At 36.9% G+C, this 16,757-nt stretch overlaps 1 protein-coding gene across 1 annotated transcript in view; it reads left to right on the top strand.

Annotated features, from left to right (window-relative positions):
* The window catches only part of TECTB (tectorin beta), a 260,451-nt gene that overhangs the window by 21,646 nt on the left and 222,048 nt on the right, over positions 1–16,757 (top strand). Inside the window, exon 2 of the mRNA XM_044055840.1 lies at positions 6,057–6,247. Coding sequence (XP_043911775.1) covers positions 6,057–6,247 — 191 coding nt within the window. The remainder of the gene's footprint in view (positions 1–6,056; positions 6,248–16,757) is intronic.

Genomic DNA, 16,757 nt, shown 5'->3' on the forward strand with positions numbered 1-16,757 from the left:
GATTTCATAAACAGAATATAGTTTCTAAGTGTGATGAATATTGTTACCTTATGAGTCTTTATATGGCTAAACCTTAATGGCAGCTTCTCTTTTCTGAGTGGAGAAAGGAAAATACACTTTCCCCATTCTTGATAGCCTTTTTTTTGGAACAAGGTTTTCATTTTTGATTTACACACCAGTCGCTGCCACATATCAGTGAGTGGTAGTAAGCATTGCAAAATCCCATTCCTGTTATGAGACAGCTTGATGGATTTTCAGGATCTTGCCTGCTATAAGGCAGCATATCCAGAATATGTTGTTTTACATGCTACAGCCTGGGAATTCTACTCACTAGGAATTCAGGCAGAACTGGATTTCATTTACTTCACAGGTAAAATTTAATGACTCCTGCTCTCAGAAATATTTTTATCCAGTCATCATATTTGCCTTATTTCTTGACTGAATTATTTTCTGTATCTCTAGTACAACTCTGCAATATACTACATAAAACATCATGCTTCAATAATTACTCATTTTACATTGGATTAAATGTTATTTATTTTTATTACATGTTTTCAGGCTTCAGTTTAATGTGATAATACTGTAACTTACTTAACTTCATCAGTGCAAATATAAATTGTTTGCATTTGTCAGTGCATTATGAGCCTGGGTTATTGACTGAAAAGGGTCTTTCTGAGCAGCTCATTCACCCTGTAAACAAACTGCAAATAAATGAATGAATGAATGAATAAATAAATCAATACATACATTTATACTTAAATGCATACATATATATGCATATCTGTGCAGCTGAGCTCCTAATCTCATCAAACAGTCAGTTTGGAAGATGGGATATACGTTGGCATCTCTAAATGTGGTCTTCTAGTTAAATCATAGACTGCAAAGACAGGATTAGTACAGCAGTGGTCACACCTACCTCTATGAAACATCTCAAAACTTTGAGAAAGTTATGACATTTATGTTTGATTTTGATGCTATGTTATGTTCATTAAACTATTTAAGAGGGGTACTTATCTCATTAAAGGTGCAAAAATGTTAATTATTCTGTTTTTTTTTTTGTTCTTGTTGTTGTTTGTGTTAAGAAACTTGTTATTCAGACAAATACATCATAAAATGACTTAGGAGCTAGGGATGGTTGTCTGTCAGGGCCAGAAGGTTCATGGTGTGGAAAAAACTGTTACTTAAGCTGCAAAGTAAATGGATAGACGTTAAGGCATAGTAGAAAAGAAATGTATTTATTTAACATTTGTTTACCGGGAAAGACTGACTAGGACAGAGCCCATTTTCAGTGGAGGCCTGGGGAGAAACGCTCCGGACATGTCTTTAGAACGTGGGAGGAAAATAGAGCAACCCCACGGTGGACAGGCAGACTCTACACAGAAGGCAACCCAGCCAAGAATCAAACTGGAGAACCTCTTGCTGTGAGGTGAGAACTCTAACTGCTGCACCAGCCCAACACTTGGTTATTAGATGGCCTTGGAAAGTATTATTTGTTGTGCAGGACTTTCACTACAGACAGTGCCACACTTTCAAGGACGTCTCAGAATAAGGACAGGAACTCAATGATCTTTCAGTCTACTACCCTACCTCTACTGTGTTGGGCACTGAGCAGCAACCCTCTTTGGGAATACCCGTTCCCCTCCTTGGTTTATTGCCTGACTTCATTGCTTGTTCTTCCTGGATCTGCACCATGAAAACTATGTAATGACAGGGCTGACAGAAAGAAGGATGTTGAAGTGGATGAAAAATATTTTGACTTCTCATTCTAGACCTTCCTCTTCCCATCTATCAATGAGGCACCTTGGTTTAATGAGACAGAGCATGCCTCAGAGCTGGATGTGTTACAATAGGGATTCAATATTCTGAAAATGCATTTTCTGCTAAAAAATGCGCAAATGGTGTAGACAGAGATATCGAGAATCCTACATAGTAGCCATGGTTCACAGCAAGATAACTGTTAAAACAATGAAACATAAAGTAATATAATTTTATCAGTGAAGTATACTCTGGATGTTGAACTGAATCAAGTAACCCAACGGCATCAAATAATAGCAGTGCTTATTAACTAAGACAGATGGTAGGGACAGCCTTGTTTTATATATTTTTGTGTAACTGCATGTGTCTTTGTTCATGTGTATGTGCACACTCATATGTGTGTATGTGTATGTGCAGGTTTACATACATGCATACATATATCATACCCTTCAACATCTTAGACCAAGAAATCTGGACAATGCCATAAATACTGGGGGCACAATTTATTTTATTTTATTTTACATTTGTTAACCGGGCTAGTCTAGCTGGATATATTTCCATTTTCAGTAGAGGCCAGAGGAGAAAAGCTCCAAGATAAGCACAACAGAATATACAAAACTATATATACACAATATAAAGGATAAAAGATAAAACTGTTAAACAGTGTCAAAGTTTGATAAAATCGATACGTTATACAATACATATGTAAAAACAGTACAAAAGGTAGTATAAGGACTACTATTTACAGCTCTGTCCTTACAGGGATAAGCTACAGTGTTGATGAAGGAAAGTGAAAGAGAGCGCCGAGCGGTGAGAAGTATAGAATAAAAGGATTAATCAGGATTGCTGCAGGGGCATAACCAATGGATTTTCAGATGGTTTTTGAGGTTTTGTTTAAAAAGAGGCAGAGAGGGAAGTAAGGTAAGTTCTATAGGTAAGTGGTTCCAATGTTTACCTACAGTGTTTGAGAACAAGGAATCACCTGCTTTGTTGTTGGACTTTGTTGTGGTGGCTAGAAGTTTGTTAGAGGAGCGTAGTGAATCAAGGTTTTTGTAGGGGATGATAAGGTTAGAGAGTATAGGAGTATTGTTAGGTTGGTATAATAGCTTGCAGGCAATGGTGAGTTGCATATATGCCAGGAGATTTTGTAATTCTAGCCAGCCTAGTTGCAGTAGATTCAGACAATGATGGGTTCTAAAAGGATTGCCAGTAGCAAATTGGGCAATACTATTGTAGCAATTATTTAGTTTGCTAAGTTTATTTTTTTTTTAGGTTAGCGTAAATGGGTGAGGCATAAAGAAGTGTTGAGATTAAGTGAGAGTGAGCAATTTTGGTTCTTGCTGATTGTGTTAGGAAGGATTTGATTTTGTATAAGGAGCCAAATTTTTTTGTTTACAGATTTTATAGTGTTATTTATATGGCTGTCAAAGTTAAGGTTATTATCAATAGTAATTCCTAGCAGTTTAGTAGTAGAGTCTGGGGATATGATGGTACTGCTGTTAGAACTAATTGAGAAGTCTATTGGGGAGGACTTACTGGTAGGGGCAAAGAGTATGAGCTTTGTTTTCTTAGCATTTAGAAGGAGGCGACGCTTTAAGAACCAGGTCTCAATTATGCTGAATACCTTCTGAGTTGAAGAATGTAGTTCTGAGGGGGAGTTAGCTGAGCATATGATTGTTGAATCGTCTGCATATTGTATACAGGTGGCTTGAGGAATTGCTGTGTGCAGGTCATTAGTGAATAGTGAAAAAAGGAGAGGGCCTAGAATAGAGCCCTGAGGGACTCCAAGGGTGACTGGTAGGAGGGATGAAAGGTTCTGCTCCCAGAGAACTGATTGTTGTCTATTGGTAAGGTAGGACTTGAACCATTGGATAGCCAGAATATCAAGGGAAAGGGACTCTAGAATGTTAATAAGAAGGGTGTGGTTTACCATGTCAAAAGCTTTTGAAAGATCGATAAAGAGTGCAGATGAAAGGGTATTACTGTTGCGATTTTTATTAATGGAATCTATGAAGGATAAGAGGTGCTATGAAATGGCCTAAAGCCATGTTGGCAATTAGCGAGGATGTTATGTTGGGTTAAGTGGTCTAAAAGCTGATGGTGAATACATTTCTCCATAATTTTTGCTAGGGGGGATAAAAGGGCTATAGGCCGATAGTTAGAATAATCTTTAGAGTTACCACCTTTATGTAGAGGTATGATATGAGAGATTTTCCAGATTTCTGGGATGTACCCCTCTGTAATAGTTCTATTAATGAGGATGGATATTGGGTATGCAATAGCTTTGGCTGCTTTTTACAGGTATTCAGATGGTAGCTCATCAGCAGAGGGAGTGCAAGGCACAAAAATAGGGACAAATTTGAAATATTGCACTTACAAACTTAGAAAGTTGATTGAATAACAGGATTTGAATTAGAATGAATTTCCGGAAGGGTACAAAGCCTAAAATGCACATGTCTGTCATTATATTCTGATTTGAATCCTCAATGATTTCCAGTGATTTGCTAGAAAAACACAATTTTATGAGAAACAGACCAAAAATATGAGGCAAAAACTGGACATTCTGTGAAAATCTGTACAGTTGAATACAGTCATGTAAAGTAAATGCCTGCATGTAGTCTACATTTATGTTTAAATGTGTTTGTGTGTGTGTGTGTGTGTGTGTGTGTGTGTGTGTGTGTGTGTGTGTGTGTGTGTGTGGGTCTGTCTGTATATGTGTACACATGCACACACACTCACACACACACACACACACACACACACACACACACACACACACACACACACACACACACACACACACACACACATCATACATGTGTTATGCCATATACCAGCCAGGTTTACTATCAAAATGTGAAATTGCACTTATGTGAACATGGGATGGTTGAATGCATGTTTTCCAGTTTCCATAATGTCAATCTGGAAATGTTCAAATCCACATTAGCAAATGGTAGTGTGCATTCATTAATATGGGATTGATGTTCTGATAACAGATTGCACTGCAGTAGGGATCGGGAGATTTACTATTTTCCTCACTGTAGTGCGATCTCAGAGTTGGAATATATAATATGCAGAGGGGTGTCGGGTGTGCAGTCTCCCACATGGGAGGTGCACTTTACCCGTAACACAGACTTTCGATATTGGAACCTCCGGTGTTTGAATGTTCTTTCTGTGGTTACCATTTCTGACATTTTGGTAATTCTGAATTGCCAAATTCGGAAAGCAAATGTGATTGAAATGTGGAAAAATGTTTTGATTTGTCACATTTTAATAGTAAACCATCCATCCATCTACAACCCCTTTTTCCCATTTTTGCCCATGGGGTCGGGGTGTCACTTCAACAGTGACAATCATGTAGAGCCAAGGTTTACACCATATATCTAAACTGCATTTATCTAATGTGAATTATTAGCCAGTGAGAGCTTTTCCTATTTACCTGTTCATGTTAGACTTCCAAAGAATTAGCTGTATGTTCAACAGAATGATATAAGAAGATCACTGTGTCAGACCTGTAGCAGTAGAACTGTATATACTCCATGAGCTGTAGTTCTCACATCTGAAGACATCAGCAAAGCATTTTCTAATAAAGGTCAACAATTGGTTTGTACTACAAGAAATTACATAAATAAAGTGAACAGCAGAGATTATGAAAATATTAGCAGGATAAGTGAAGGGCATCCAACCTCCATCACCAGTATATTTTGTCTGGAATTCCAGTAGGGACCTGCAGGGGAAAGATCTTGAACTGTGACATCACAGCCTAATTGTTTTCACTTTCATGTAATTACTTCAGTCTTGATACTAATTAATGACAGAGATAGTCAATTAAACTATATATGCATATATGAGAGTCACTCATTCCTGCAATTGCCTGCTTTACACTTAAATATTTTACAAGACCAAAGGCTGCACTTTTTAGCACTCTGCATAGAAGAGGTTGAAAACCTTTGGGATAAATCACAAGTTGAAGAGAATAAACTGCATTTTGGTGAAAAAAAGCATCTTTTAGGGAGATTTTATATTTCAGACCCCAGCATATTTCAAACATATACATAATCTGTTTGTTTATATATGTGCATATATCATGTATGCTTGTGTGTGTGTGTGTGTGTGTGTGTGTGTGTGTGTGTGTGTGTGTGTGTGTGTGTGTGTGTGTGTGTGTGTGTGTGTGTGTGTGTGTGTGTGTGTGCAGTATGATATAAGTAACTTCATATTTTGTTGCTCAGTCAGACTCATTCAGATTGAAATATGCCATCAGATATGAATATAAATGTATACTTCCATTTCTTTCCTTCCAGATTCTATTCAAGTTTTCTGTTACCCTAATAGAATTGTTGCTGTGGTTCCTGAGTGCCCCTTTGGTTGGGAAATTAACCAGTTGGCACTTGGAGGCATCTGCTACAATGGGGTGCGACATCCAGGCTCCTACAGTTTCACAATAGTAGACCTAACTCCGAGGAACCACTCTTACTGTGGAACCCAGCTGGAGGTGGGTATTGATTATGCACTTCATATATTTCATAAATGTTATGACTATACTAACTGTAGTGCATTTACATTCAGTGCTGTGAATCTGCATCATAACTCATCATCACCCACTGATGGATTGTAAGAATTAATTGATGAAGATTTTATTGTATACTGGGAGTAACATGAGCTACAGTGAGATTTCACAAGTATGGGATTTGTGATTGAAGAATTAAATTGGTGACAGACTAGTACCCTGCATGTAACCTTAATCTAGATGAAGACAAAACATAATTAATGTGTGAGTCATCACTGGCATGTGCACTTAATTCTGGCAGGGTATGTGACACCTAACATGTATAGCCTGAGGTTTACAAATTAAGAGATGGTGCAAGTTGTGGACTGTACATGTATATGTGTTATATTATAGTCTACACGTACCCACAGACACACACACACACACACACACACACACACACACACACACACACACACACACACACACACACACACACACACACACACACACACACACACACACACTTGCGTATATATACACACAGACACACACACACACACACACACACACACACACACACACACACACACACACACTTGAACACATGTACATTTATTTGTTAATTTGGTTAGCAAACTAGTCCTTCTCAAATTTTCAGCCAGGGGAAAGTATAAATAAATACAACATATATATGAACAACTCAGTGCCAGATGTCATTCACCATACAGGTGGGAAGAAATATACCAATGCAAGAGGACAACATGCAGAACTCAACACAGACAGTAGCCAGAGAATACGACTGAATCACCTGACCCTGAACGTATGAGTCAGTTAATTTACTATACTTACTATATATATATATATATATATATATATATATATATATATATATATATATATATATATATATATGTAGATACAAATATATATCTCTATATCTCTAGCTATATATATATATATATATATTGATAGATATGTGCATGTGTCTGTGTGTGCAAATGTATTATAACACATTCACTCATGTACGTATGCATATATATACACACACACACACACTCCTACATATCATCAACATTCATCAGCATTTGCTATTTGATTTTTCATTGTCAGTGCCTACATTTTTTCATTACATTGACCTGTACTTCAGTTATTTTCAGACAGAGCTGTTTGGATAACAGTAAGTAAATATAGTCTGAAATTATTGGTAAAAAATTCTTGTGTTTCAGAAAACACGTACTAATGTCATCCTTTTATTTTATTAACTTTCTAACTTTTCTAAGTGAAGATCCCTGACACTTGAGGAAAAAGATTGAAGAAGCTATGTGATTAGATATCCATATGTGTATCTATATATGTGTGCGTGTATACACACCCACACACACACACACACACACACACACACACACACACACACACACACACACACACACACACACACACACACATATATATATATATATATATATATATATATATATATATATATACACACAGAGAATAAATATAAAGCAGCACAAAATATGAAAAAGTTATTTTAAATCCGTCTGATGCAGCAGAAATAGGAAAATAGTAGCTGTATGTGATTCAGACGGTAAGATTCAATATTGACGATAGCACATTACTTAGACAATTTTATTTCTTTACATAGAAAACCCTTTGGGAAAAACAGGCCTACTGGCCTAAAGATTACCTTTCAGTTCATCTATTTGGTTTTGCTCTGACATTAGCACATGCATAAACAACCAGCAGTGTACAATTCTTATGTCCAGAAGGCATCACACATAGTGATGGTACATGCTATACCTGCATAATGTTTTGCATATGAGGAAGATTATAGTGATTGAATTCTGCCATGATCCAACATGAGAGATGGAACAGAAGCAGAAAGCTTGCTGTAGAGATATAATGAGTGGTAAATTTTCTTCATCTACCATGAATATTACATTTCTCAAAATGCTTATTAGCTGTACACTCGGTTCAGGATTGGGGGCCTGAAGTAATCAAATACAGCTGATATTTGAACCTCATCTACAAAACCAAGGCAATCTGCTGTGTAAAATTTTATTGAAAATTTATGTCAGACTGATTAGCGATGGCCTACTGCAGGGATTGTACCTTGTACTGCATATTTTGTGCAAAATACAAAATGACAGCCTTTTACCCCAGAATGCAATAAAAGTTGATGTAAGCTATGCATTACTCTCAGCTCCAAATTACACAGAACATAGGCTACAGAGAGTAGACAGTTTCACTGCATGTTTTGTAAAATAGCTACCACATCTGATTGTAAGCCCTAAAAGACATACTTATTATTAATGAATGGATAAAAAGCACTGTGTGACACCCAACACCGTACCCTAAAAATAAGCATAAAATACAATTGTTGACATACTCTCCCTTTACATAAAAATGTATTATTCATAAACTATATACTAACTGTACAAATATCAAAACTATTTCACTTGGTTGCAACTGTGACAAACATTAGTCCTGCAGCACCATCAGTGCACATCTTTGATATAAATAAAATGATCTTTGACCTCCAAGGGTTGGAACCCATCTTGTCTAAATTCTCAATGTGAGCCGTAGTGTGCCACACATTTCCCATTGACGTTGGTTATTGACCATCTGCACCATAGCATATCAAGATAACATGAGTGGCACTATCCAATCATGACCCAGCCACAGCTTCATCACCTCAACAGCATGTCATGTGACTTGTCCACTTCCTCTTTCAAATGATCTAAAAGAGAAAATCACAGAGTTCCTAGAGGGCCAGCTGTATGTATATGTGGTCCAACTTCATTAAGACTTCATGATGTTGCACACCTATAGTGACTGCCTAACTTTTGCATTTCTCACTTAATTTTAACCTGTAACACTACTGTTTACTACAATTTGATTCATGCTATAGGTTATATACATAGTCACTCACTACCAGCTTGCCCTGCTGATGCTAATGGTTTCATATACCGAGTTAAAAACAGCAGGTATGACTCTCCCATTGGTTGATGCCGTTATAAACGCCTGTGCTTTCTGCCTTGCACTACTGCTACATTAACTGCTACTCCAGAGATTCGTACACAGATTGATATGATGTTACTTACTTGACTTGAGGAATGATTAGTTGTACATTCAATAAGTAACATTTTAAGTCTATGACCAGTTTGTGTACTTGATTAACTGACCGTATCCCATACAAATATATATACATATATTTATAGATAGATATAGATATAAACAAGGTATTATGAAATACTGACAAGCAAAAACATCAATACATGTCACATCATTTTCTGCACACTGAAAAATAAATAAATAAATAAATAAAAACAATTCCTGAAACTACACTAACTGCAACAGGAAAACAAATGCTTTCCTTCTGTGATCAGTCAAGTAAAAAAAAAAAATAAACAAACAAAAAAACATATTTTGTTGAATAGAGGTACTGTTAGAGGAAGGGTCTTTAGTATGGCAGTATCTTGGGTTGGATTTAGCAGCAGTTGCAAGCTTAGGGTTGGCACACATGAGTAAGAATTCATAGGGGGGCTTTACCCTTGTATCACCTTTCTCAAGTGTGCTAACCCTAAACCTTTCCTAATGCTGCCTCTGCTGCTAACCCCATCACTACACATTAACCTACTAAAAACTGTTTTCCCACACAGTTCAACTACACATGAGACTCACACACACACACACACACACACACACACACACACACACACACACACACACACACACACACACACACACACACACACACAAACACACACACACACACAGACACACACACACACACACACACGTGTGCACACACACACACACACACACACACACACACACACACACACACACACACACACACACACACACACACACACACACTTCACATGCACAATTACATATGGCCAAAGCTAGATCTAGTCCCATAACTAACCCTTAATCTAACCCTGCTGTGGTAAAACTAACACACTCTACAGTAACTTCACACATGCAAGCACATACACAAACAAACTAAATCAATCCCTTTTCCTAGCCTTTATTTTAACTGTAACACAAAAATACTTGTACACACACTCGCGTTTCTAATGGTGAATCTTTTGGCATTGCAAATAAAAACTTAGTGTAACCACAAGTACATCCTATTCCAGGAAAGGAGCAGTCAATGTTGCTATGTTGGAAATCACTTGTAACTGAAAAGCAGAGTATTCAATAAAACTAGAGTGCAACCAATGTGGTGGAAGAAACGTACATTCAACAGGATTTACTGCAGCTATATATAGCATACATGAGATATGCATATTATGTATATATATATATATATATATATATATATATATATATATATATATATATAAGTATGTGGATCCCTTCATTCCATCGAAATTTCAAAACATCAAACTTCTGATCATCAAAAACAAGAGGATCAAAGTTCTGAAATACCAAATGTTTAAAAAAAAAATCTAAAACCTGAAAACTTCTTATTTCAAGTTTTTGCAGGGGGCAAGCCCCCCCCCCTGCACCCCCAGACCCCTGCTACTTAAATATACCAACTCCAAGATTGTGCTACAATGAAGAGAACAGTAAAGTTCCCATTTCACACTGTACAGTGATCTCCATTCACAAGGTTCAACATTTCAAAACTTCAGTCCTCTAGTCTTCACTGTAGTGCGATCTTGGAGTTGGTATATTTAAGTAGCAGGGGGTGTGGGGGGCAAAGCCCCCAACAAATGGGTGCTTACTCCTGTGCAAAAATGTGAAATAAGAAATGTTCACATTTTAGATTTTTTTAAAAGGTTTAATGTTTCAAAACTTTGATCCTCTGGTCTTCAATGATCAAAAGTTTGATGTTTTGAAATTTCGATCAAATGAAGGGGATCCATATATATTTATATATATATATATATATATATATATATATATATATATTATATATATAAATATATATATATATATATATATATATATATATACACATATGCACACACACACACACACACACACACACACACACACACACACACACACACACACACACACACACACGTGGGTATATGTGTATATAAGTACATAATGATTAACCAAGTGCTCCAGATCTTAGAACAGTGAAAAAATATATCTGTGAAACTCACTCTGGCAAAACTGCAAATCAAGCAGTACCATATATCCTGTTGTGGGCGGGGGGTGAGTGTACTACTTTTCCAGTATATGGTGTTGAGCAAGGAGGAGAGGAGTCACTGAGATGCAATTTCTGAGTATTTTCTCATTGAACTGTCATCAAATAAACAGCAGGGCAACAAAATAAATGACAACCATATATACATATATAAATAATATGACTAGGACATTTACATGAATGTACTTTCAATATAAAAAATGGTCAGGAGTATACTCTGGCAAAAGGGAACAAAGAGGTTTTGTGGGACTCAAAACTCACCACACTTATCATGCATGGGTTTATGCCCCTGCTTTCCTGCAACTAGTATAATTAACTGCAAGAGATGTGGATTTGGACATAAGAATCCCATACCTTCAATAAACCCTTTGCTGTAGATGTCTTTCTTTGGTCACAGTGCCCAAAAGTGCTGACCAAGTTAGTGGCAGCTGTCTAACCTACTCAGGATTTTCCAATGGACCTGTCAGATGACTGAAATAACACATTTCCTGCTTATAATATCAAATATAGAGGATTATGAGTGGTTCAGGGATTGTAACCTCTTTATTATGAATTTGAGACATGGATTCCAAGAATGTCACCTTGAGAGCGAAGCCTGAGAGGTGAATCTTGCTATCCATGTTAAGAATACATATTACAGGGGTAAGATCCATCCACACATAATTCTTTGTAGTGCATGGGAATTTATCTTTTTTGTGTATTACCAATTAATCAAAAGTAAAATAAAAAAAATATATATGAGATGTCTTGTTCAAGCTTTGAAAACCAGTAAAGCAGTGGTGCAGTGGTTGACATCTTATGCATTCCCTCTGTAAGGGAGGTAATTTAATTCAAAATACTTTGTGTACTTCAGCTGACAGTAGATGCAATGGAACTGAACAAGGATATAATTTAGCTATTTTTTTTAGTGTATTCATGGCACACTGTGTACAACATTTTATTTACGTACATTAAATGTATGGTATCACTACTTAATAGTCTTTGCATGTCATCAACAATTTATTTAAACTCAGTTCATGTCATTAATTAAACAGTCATAACTTGTTCACAATAAAAGTAAAAAACCCAGATAAAAAACATTCTACCTTGATAGTTCACTTAACCACTTCACAACTTACAAAAAAAAGACAAATTCACAATTTAAACACAAACTGCTACTAACTGATAAACTGATTCAAATTTAAGAAATAGAAGGCAAGTAATACCAATTATAATGACTGAAGCACTACCCAGATCTGAAAACAAAATAAAAATCAGAACCTAATCATCAAAAATGATCAACAGAATAGAAATAATAAATCACGTCACCAAAATATTTAATAAAAAATGCAAAAAGCTATTACCTAATCTCTTAGGAAATCCTATACAAAGACTCTGTGGTGAATGGCAAATATAAAAGTTATTCCCAGAGCTAGGAAAGCATCCGCGGTGGTGCAGCAGTAGCATTGTTGCCTCATAGCAAGAGGTTCTCCCGTTCAATTCTCGGCTGGAGTGCAGGGAGTGCCTTCTGTGTGGAGACTGCATGTCCTCCCCATGGTCGGGTGGGCGTTTGAAAGACATGCGTACATGGGCGTGCCTTCGTTGAAGGTTGAACATCGAGCTGGCACCTCGGCGTTCATGAAAATCTACTGTCAATCATTAGCGGACCGGAGTTCCGCTGTGGCGACCACTAACCGGGAAAAGCCGAAAGACAACAACAACATTCCCAGAGCTAGGAAAGCATCAACACAATTCTCAAAGAAATGAAGAAAAAATAAATAACAAACCTAAGAAAAATCCTACCCATGAAAGGAAAGGGCTACCTACCAAAACCTTTTTTGCAAGTGAAAATCTGAAAATTCAAATTTCAGATAACTGGAACCACATACTGTAATATATCAGTGATTCCCAAAGCAGTACTGTTTCAAGAATCTTACCCATTCCTTCTTCCCAAAGGCATACACTAGACACAAGAGCTGCAACAATTAATTAAAAAAAAAATAAAAATCTTCACAAAATAAAAATATACAGTAACTTGAAAAAATTCAGCTACTCTCTTATAACCATTGACATGAAGTTCTCGGGCAGTTATTGACTTCTGAGTAGTGTCCTGCATTCTGAGTCATCACTACAAAAAACAGACCTGTTCTCAAGCATTCAGTCCATGCCACCATTCTGAACCAATGCCCATCCAATACTTGATCTCAGGATAGCAACCCTTCAACAAACCCAGCAGTCTGTCGGCTTAAACTATAACACTAAATCATTAAAGCTGGTTATAATGCAAAATTACAGATTATAATAGGAAAAGTGGTCTTTTGTCTGACATCCCTATGTAGTAAGGTTCATTCCAAGGAATGTAATATACGTTCATGCTTCTTCAGAAACAAAACTGCCGAATTGTAAAGTAATAACTGAATAGCACAAAAACCTCCCAAAAAGTAGAAACTGTGACAATGAGATGTAAATTCCACATAACACAATAACTTGATCACAGTCATTACCATTCATCATTTAGCTGGTTCTCTGTCCCTCACAGTCCCTGATATTATTCATACCCAATACCTTCGCCTCATATATTCCATGTGTGCATGAGTATGCATATATATGTCTCTCTATAGGTCGAGCAATGCTCACATGTGCATATCATACATCATGTACAATATGTTGGAATGTGCATATTATACATAATGTACAATACGTTGGAATGTGCATATTATACATCATGTACAATATATTGGAATGTGCATATTAAACATAATGTACAATATGTTGGAATGTGCATATTATACATCATGTGCAATATGTTGGATGAAACTGTTACAATGTTGCTGAGCTGCTTGGCTGCTTACAATTATCAAGGAAGGCACCCGTAAATTGGTACTGTTTTGTCACTGGTGGCCAGTGGTACTGGACTGTGGTGGGAGGTGTGTATGTGATATGAGGACAGTCTAGGTGCAGCTGCTATACAGGACGGATTTAGCAGCATTTGGAACAGGACTTCCTACCTGGGTAGCAAATGTGGCAGAAGGAGAGGCAGGATGTTTTTATGCAGAGTCTGTGACTAGTAAAAGACATCATCTGTACATGTGTGTAAAGTCACGATAGAAAATAACCTGTTAAATGTTGATGATTACTTCTATGTCTATAGCAGGGGAAATGCTACTGGGTGTGCTAGCTGGAAATGAGTAAATAAATGCATGGGACTTACAACCTTGTTCACATCCAGATGTGAAGAACTATTGCAAAGTCATGCACATACCCAATTACTACTTGGTTCAGAAATTTGTGGCAGTGAAGAAATCTAGAACAAGGGTAATGGCTTCCCCCATTACCCCAGTAAAATGATGAGTATCATGTTGGTGGAGACACTGGCGGACGCCTCTGTGGTATTGTCCAGCAGATGTTCACTATGCCAAACTGGGAACAAGATTTGGAAGACTGGTATTTGTAACAGGCAGATTATCCATCTGATGCTTATGGGCCTGAATCTTGAAGACAAGCCACTGTGATGTGGGGCCTACATATCTTATAGGGTGGTGGATGAAAAGTTGGGTATGATATTTCCTCTGATTATCTGTGCAGAAAATGTACTTTATTTAACCACATGCTCCCTTTTCTGGTTGATGGCATATTTCTTTTGAAAGATAAGCTTTTATGTCAGCGGTATTCTGTTAATGGCTGTGTAAAGTTAAAAGCCAGGTCTTGGAGCATTCCATTCATTATGTATCTGATGCCTTCCTGGAACAAAATGGTATAGAACATAAGGCTGGCTTCTGTTGTAGAAATATTTTATGAATTGGACTTCCTTATGCATCTGCAATACATTGTTTGCAATGATAAACTTGCAGATGCTATGAGTTTGACTTAGACTTACCCTGGCATGACAGTCACTTGGCATTTCTTTCATTCTACATAGAATGTTTGGAAACTTTGGAGGTAGTTGCAAACATGCATGGTTGGCATTGCTGTATGGTAACAATGTATCTTTTACTACCACAGCAAGACAGCTGACGCCTCTGTCATTCCTTACCCCTAAAGATATTCCTACACACTTACCTGAGCTGAGCCCTGTCTTTCCACCCACAACTTCTGAATTGTTTTTTTACTTTCTACATTACTATGTCATGTTCATAACCCACAATGCTTGCCTGCCAAGGTTACAAGTACCATTTCATCAAATACTCTGGTCTGTACAAGCAGTGTATATGGCAGGGTTGCCCTGGACCCTAAACCTAATACAGGTCTAGCACAGGTGTTTGAAACATCTTTTTGGAAGATGTGCTGTGGATCTTAGCATAATAATAGGTTGTCTTTTGAAGGAAGAATCTTGTGTCAAAGCTATGCACCTGCGGTTCTCCCCTGGAGTTCCCCTTTTTCCACTTGAGTGATCTCATGTTAGTAGGGAAGTTTATCTTCACTGTGTAATAGAGCATCAGGCAGAGTATGCAATGTTTGAGTTCCTCTGCTAGATTACAGTACATTTACAGGTCTAACACTCTATTATTTATTCCACTTCCTGTTTGTTGTATGTGCTTTAGTGCTGCCAAATAAAGCATTAACTCGGCTTAGAATGACTTCTGATTCACTGGGTTTGTACTGCGCTGCTCTGTGTACCTGCTTTTTTTTCAGTGACTGATTGTGTGCACTGAAAATCAAAAGCAATATTTCATAGTTATAATCATATATATATATATATCTCTAGGGCATAAGATCAATCATATAGATGTTCAAATGGGAAATCATCAAAACTCACAACTTCAAAAAAAACAATGTTTTTTTATAATGGGATACAAGCTCCCCATGTCCCTGCAATTTATATATTCCAACCCTGAGATGATACTACAGCAGGGAATGGACAAACCCCCCCTCCCTGCTGCACTGTGACCTCCCACAGACAAGGACTGGTAATAGATTTCAAATGCCAGCAACCAACATTATCAGTATTCAGAACATTTGACCAAATATTTACTGTTCCAAATATATGACACCAAACACGACTGCCCCCCCTCTCTCTCTCTATATATATATATATATATATATATATATGTATCCATATATACAGATAACTACAGATGCATTTTATATATATATATATATATATATATATATATATATATATATATATATATATATAGATACACACACACACAGTGGATGTAAAAAGTTTACACACCCCTGTTAAAATGCCAGTTTTTTGTGATATAAAATATGAGACCAGAATAAATCATTTCAAAACTTTTCCCACCTTTAATGTGACCTATAACTTGTACAATTCAACTGAAAAACAAACAAATCTGTTAGGGGGAAATATATAAAAAATAAAAAAACGTAGAATACGCTGGTTGCATAAATGTG

Source organism: Protopterus annectens, chromosome 14.part0, assembly GCF_019279795.1.
Source record: "Protopterus annectens isolate FY-2018-M chromosome 14.part0, PAN1.0, whole genome shotgun sequence".
Taxonomy (NCBI): Eukaryota; Metazoa; Chordata; order Ceratodontiformes; family Protopteridae; genus Protopterus; species Protopterus annectens.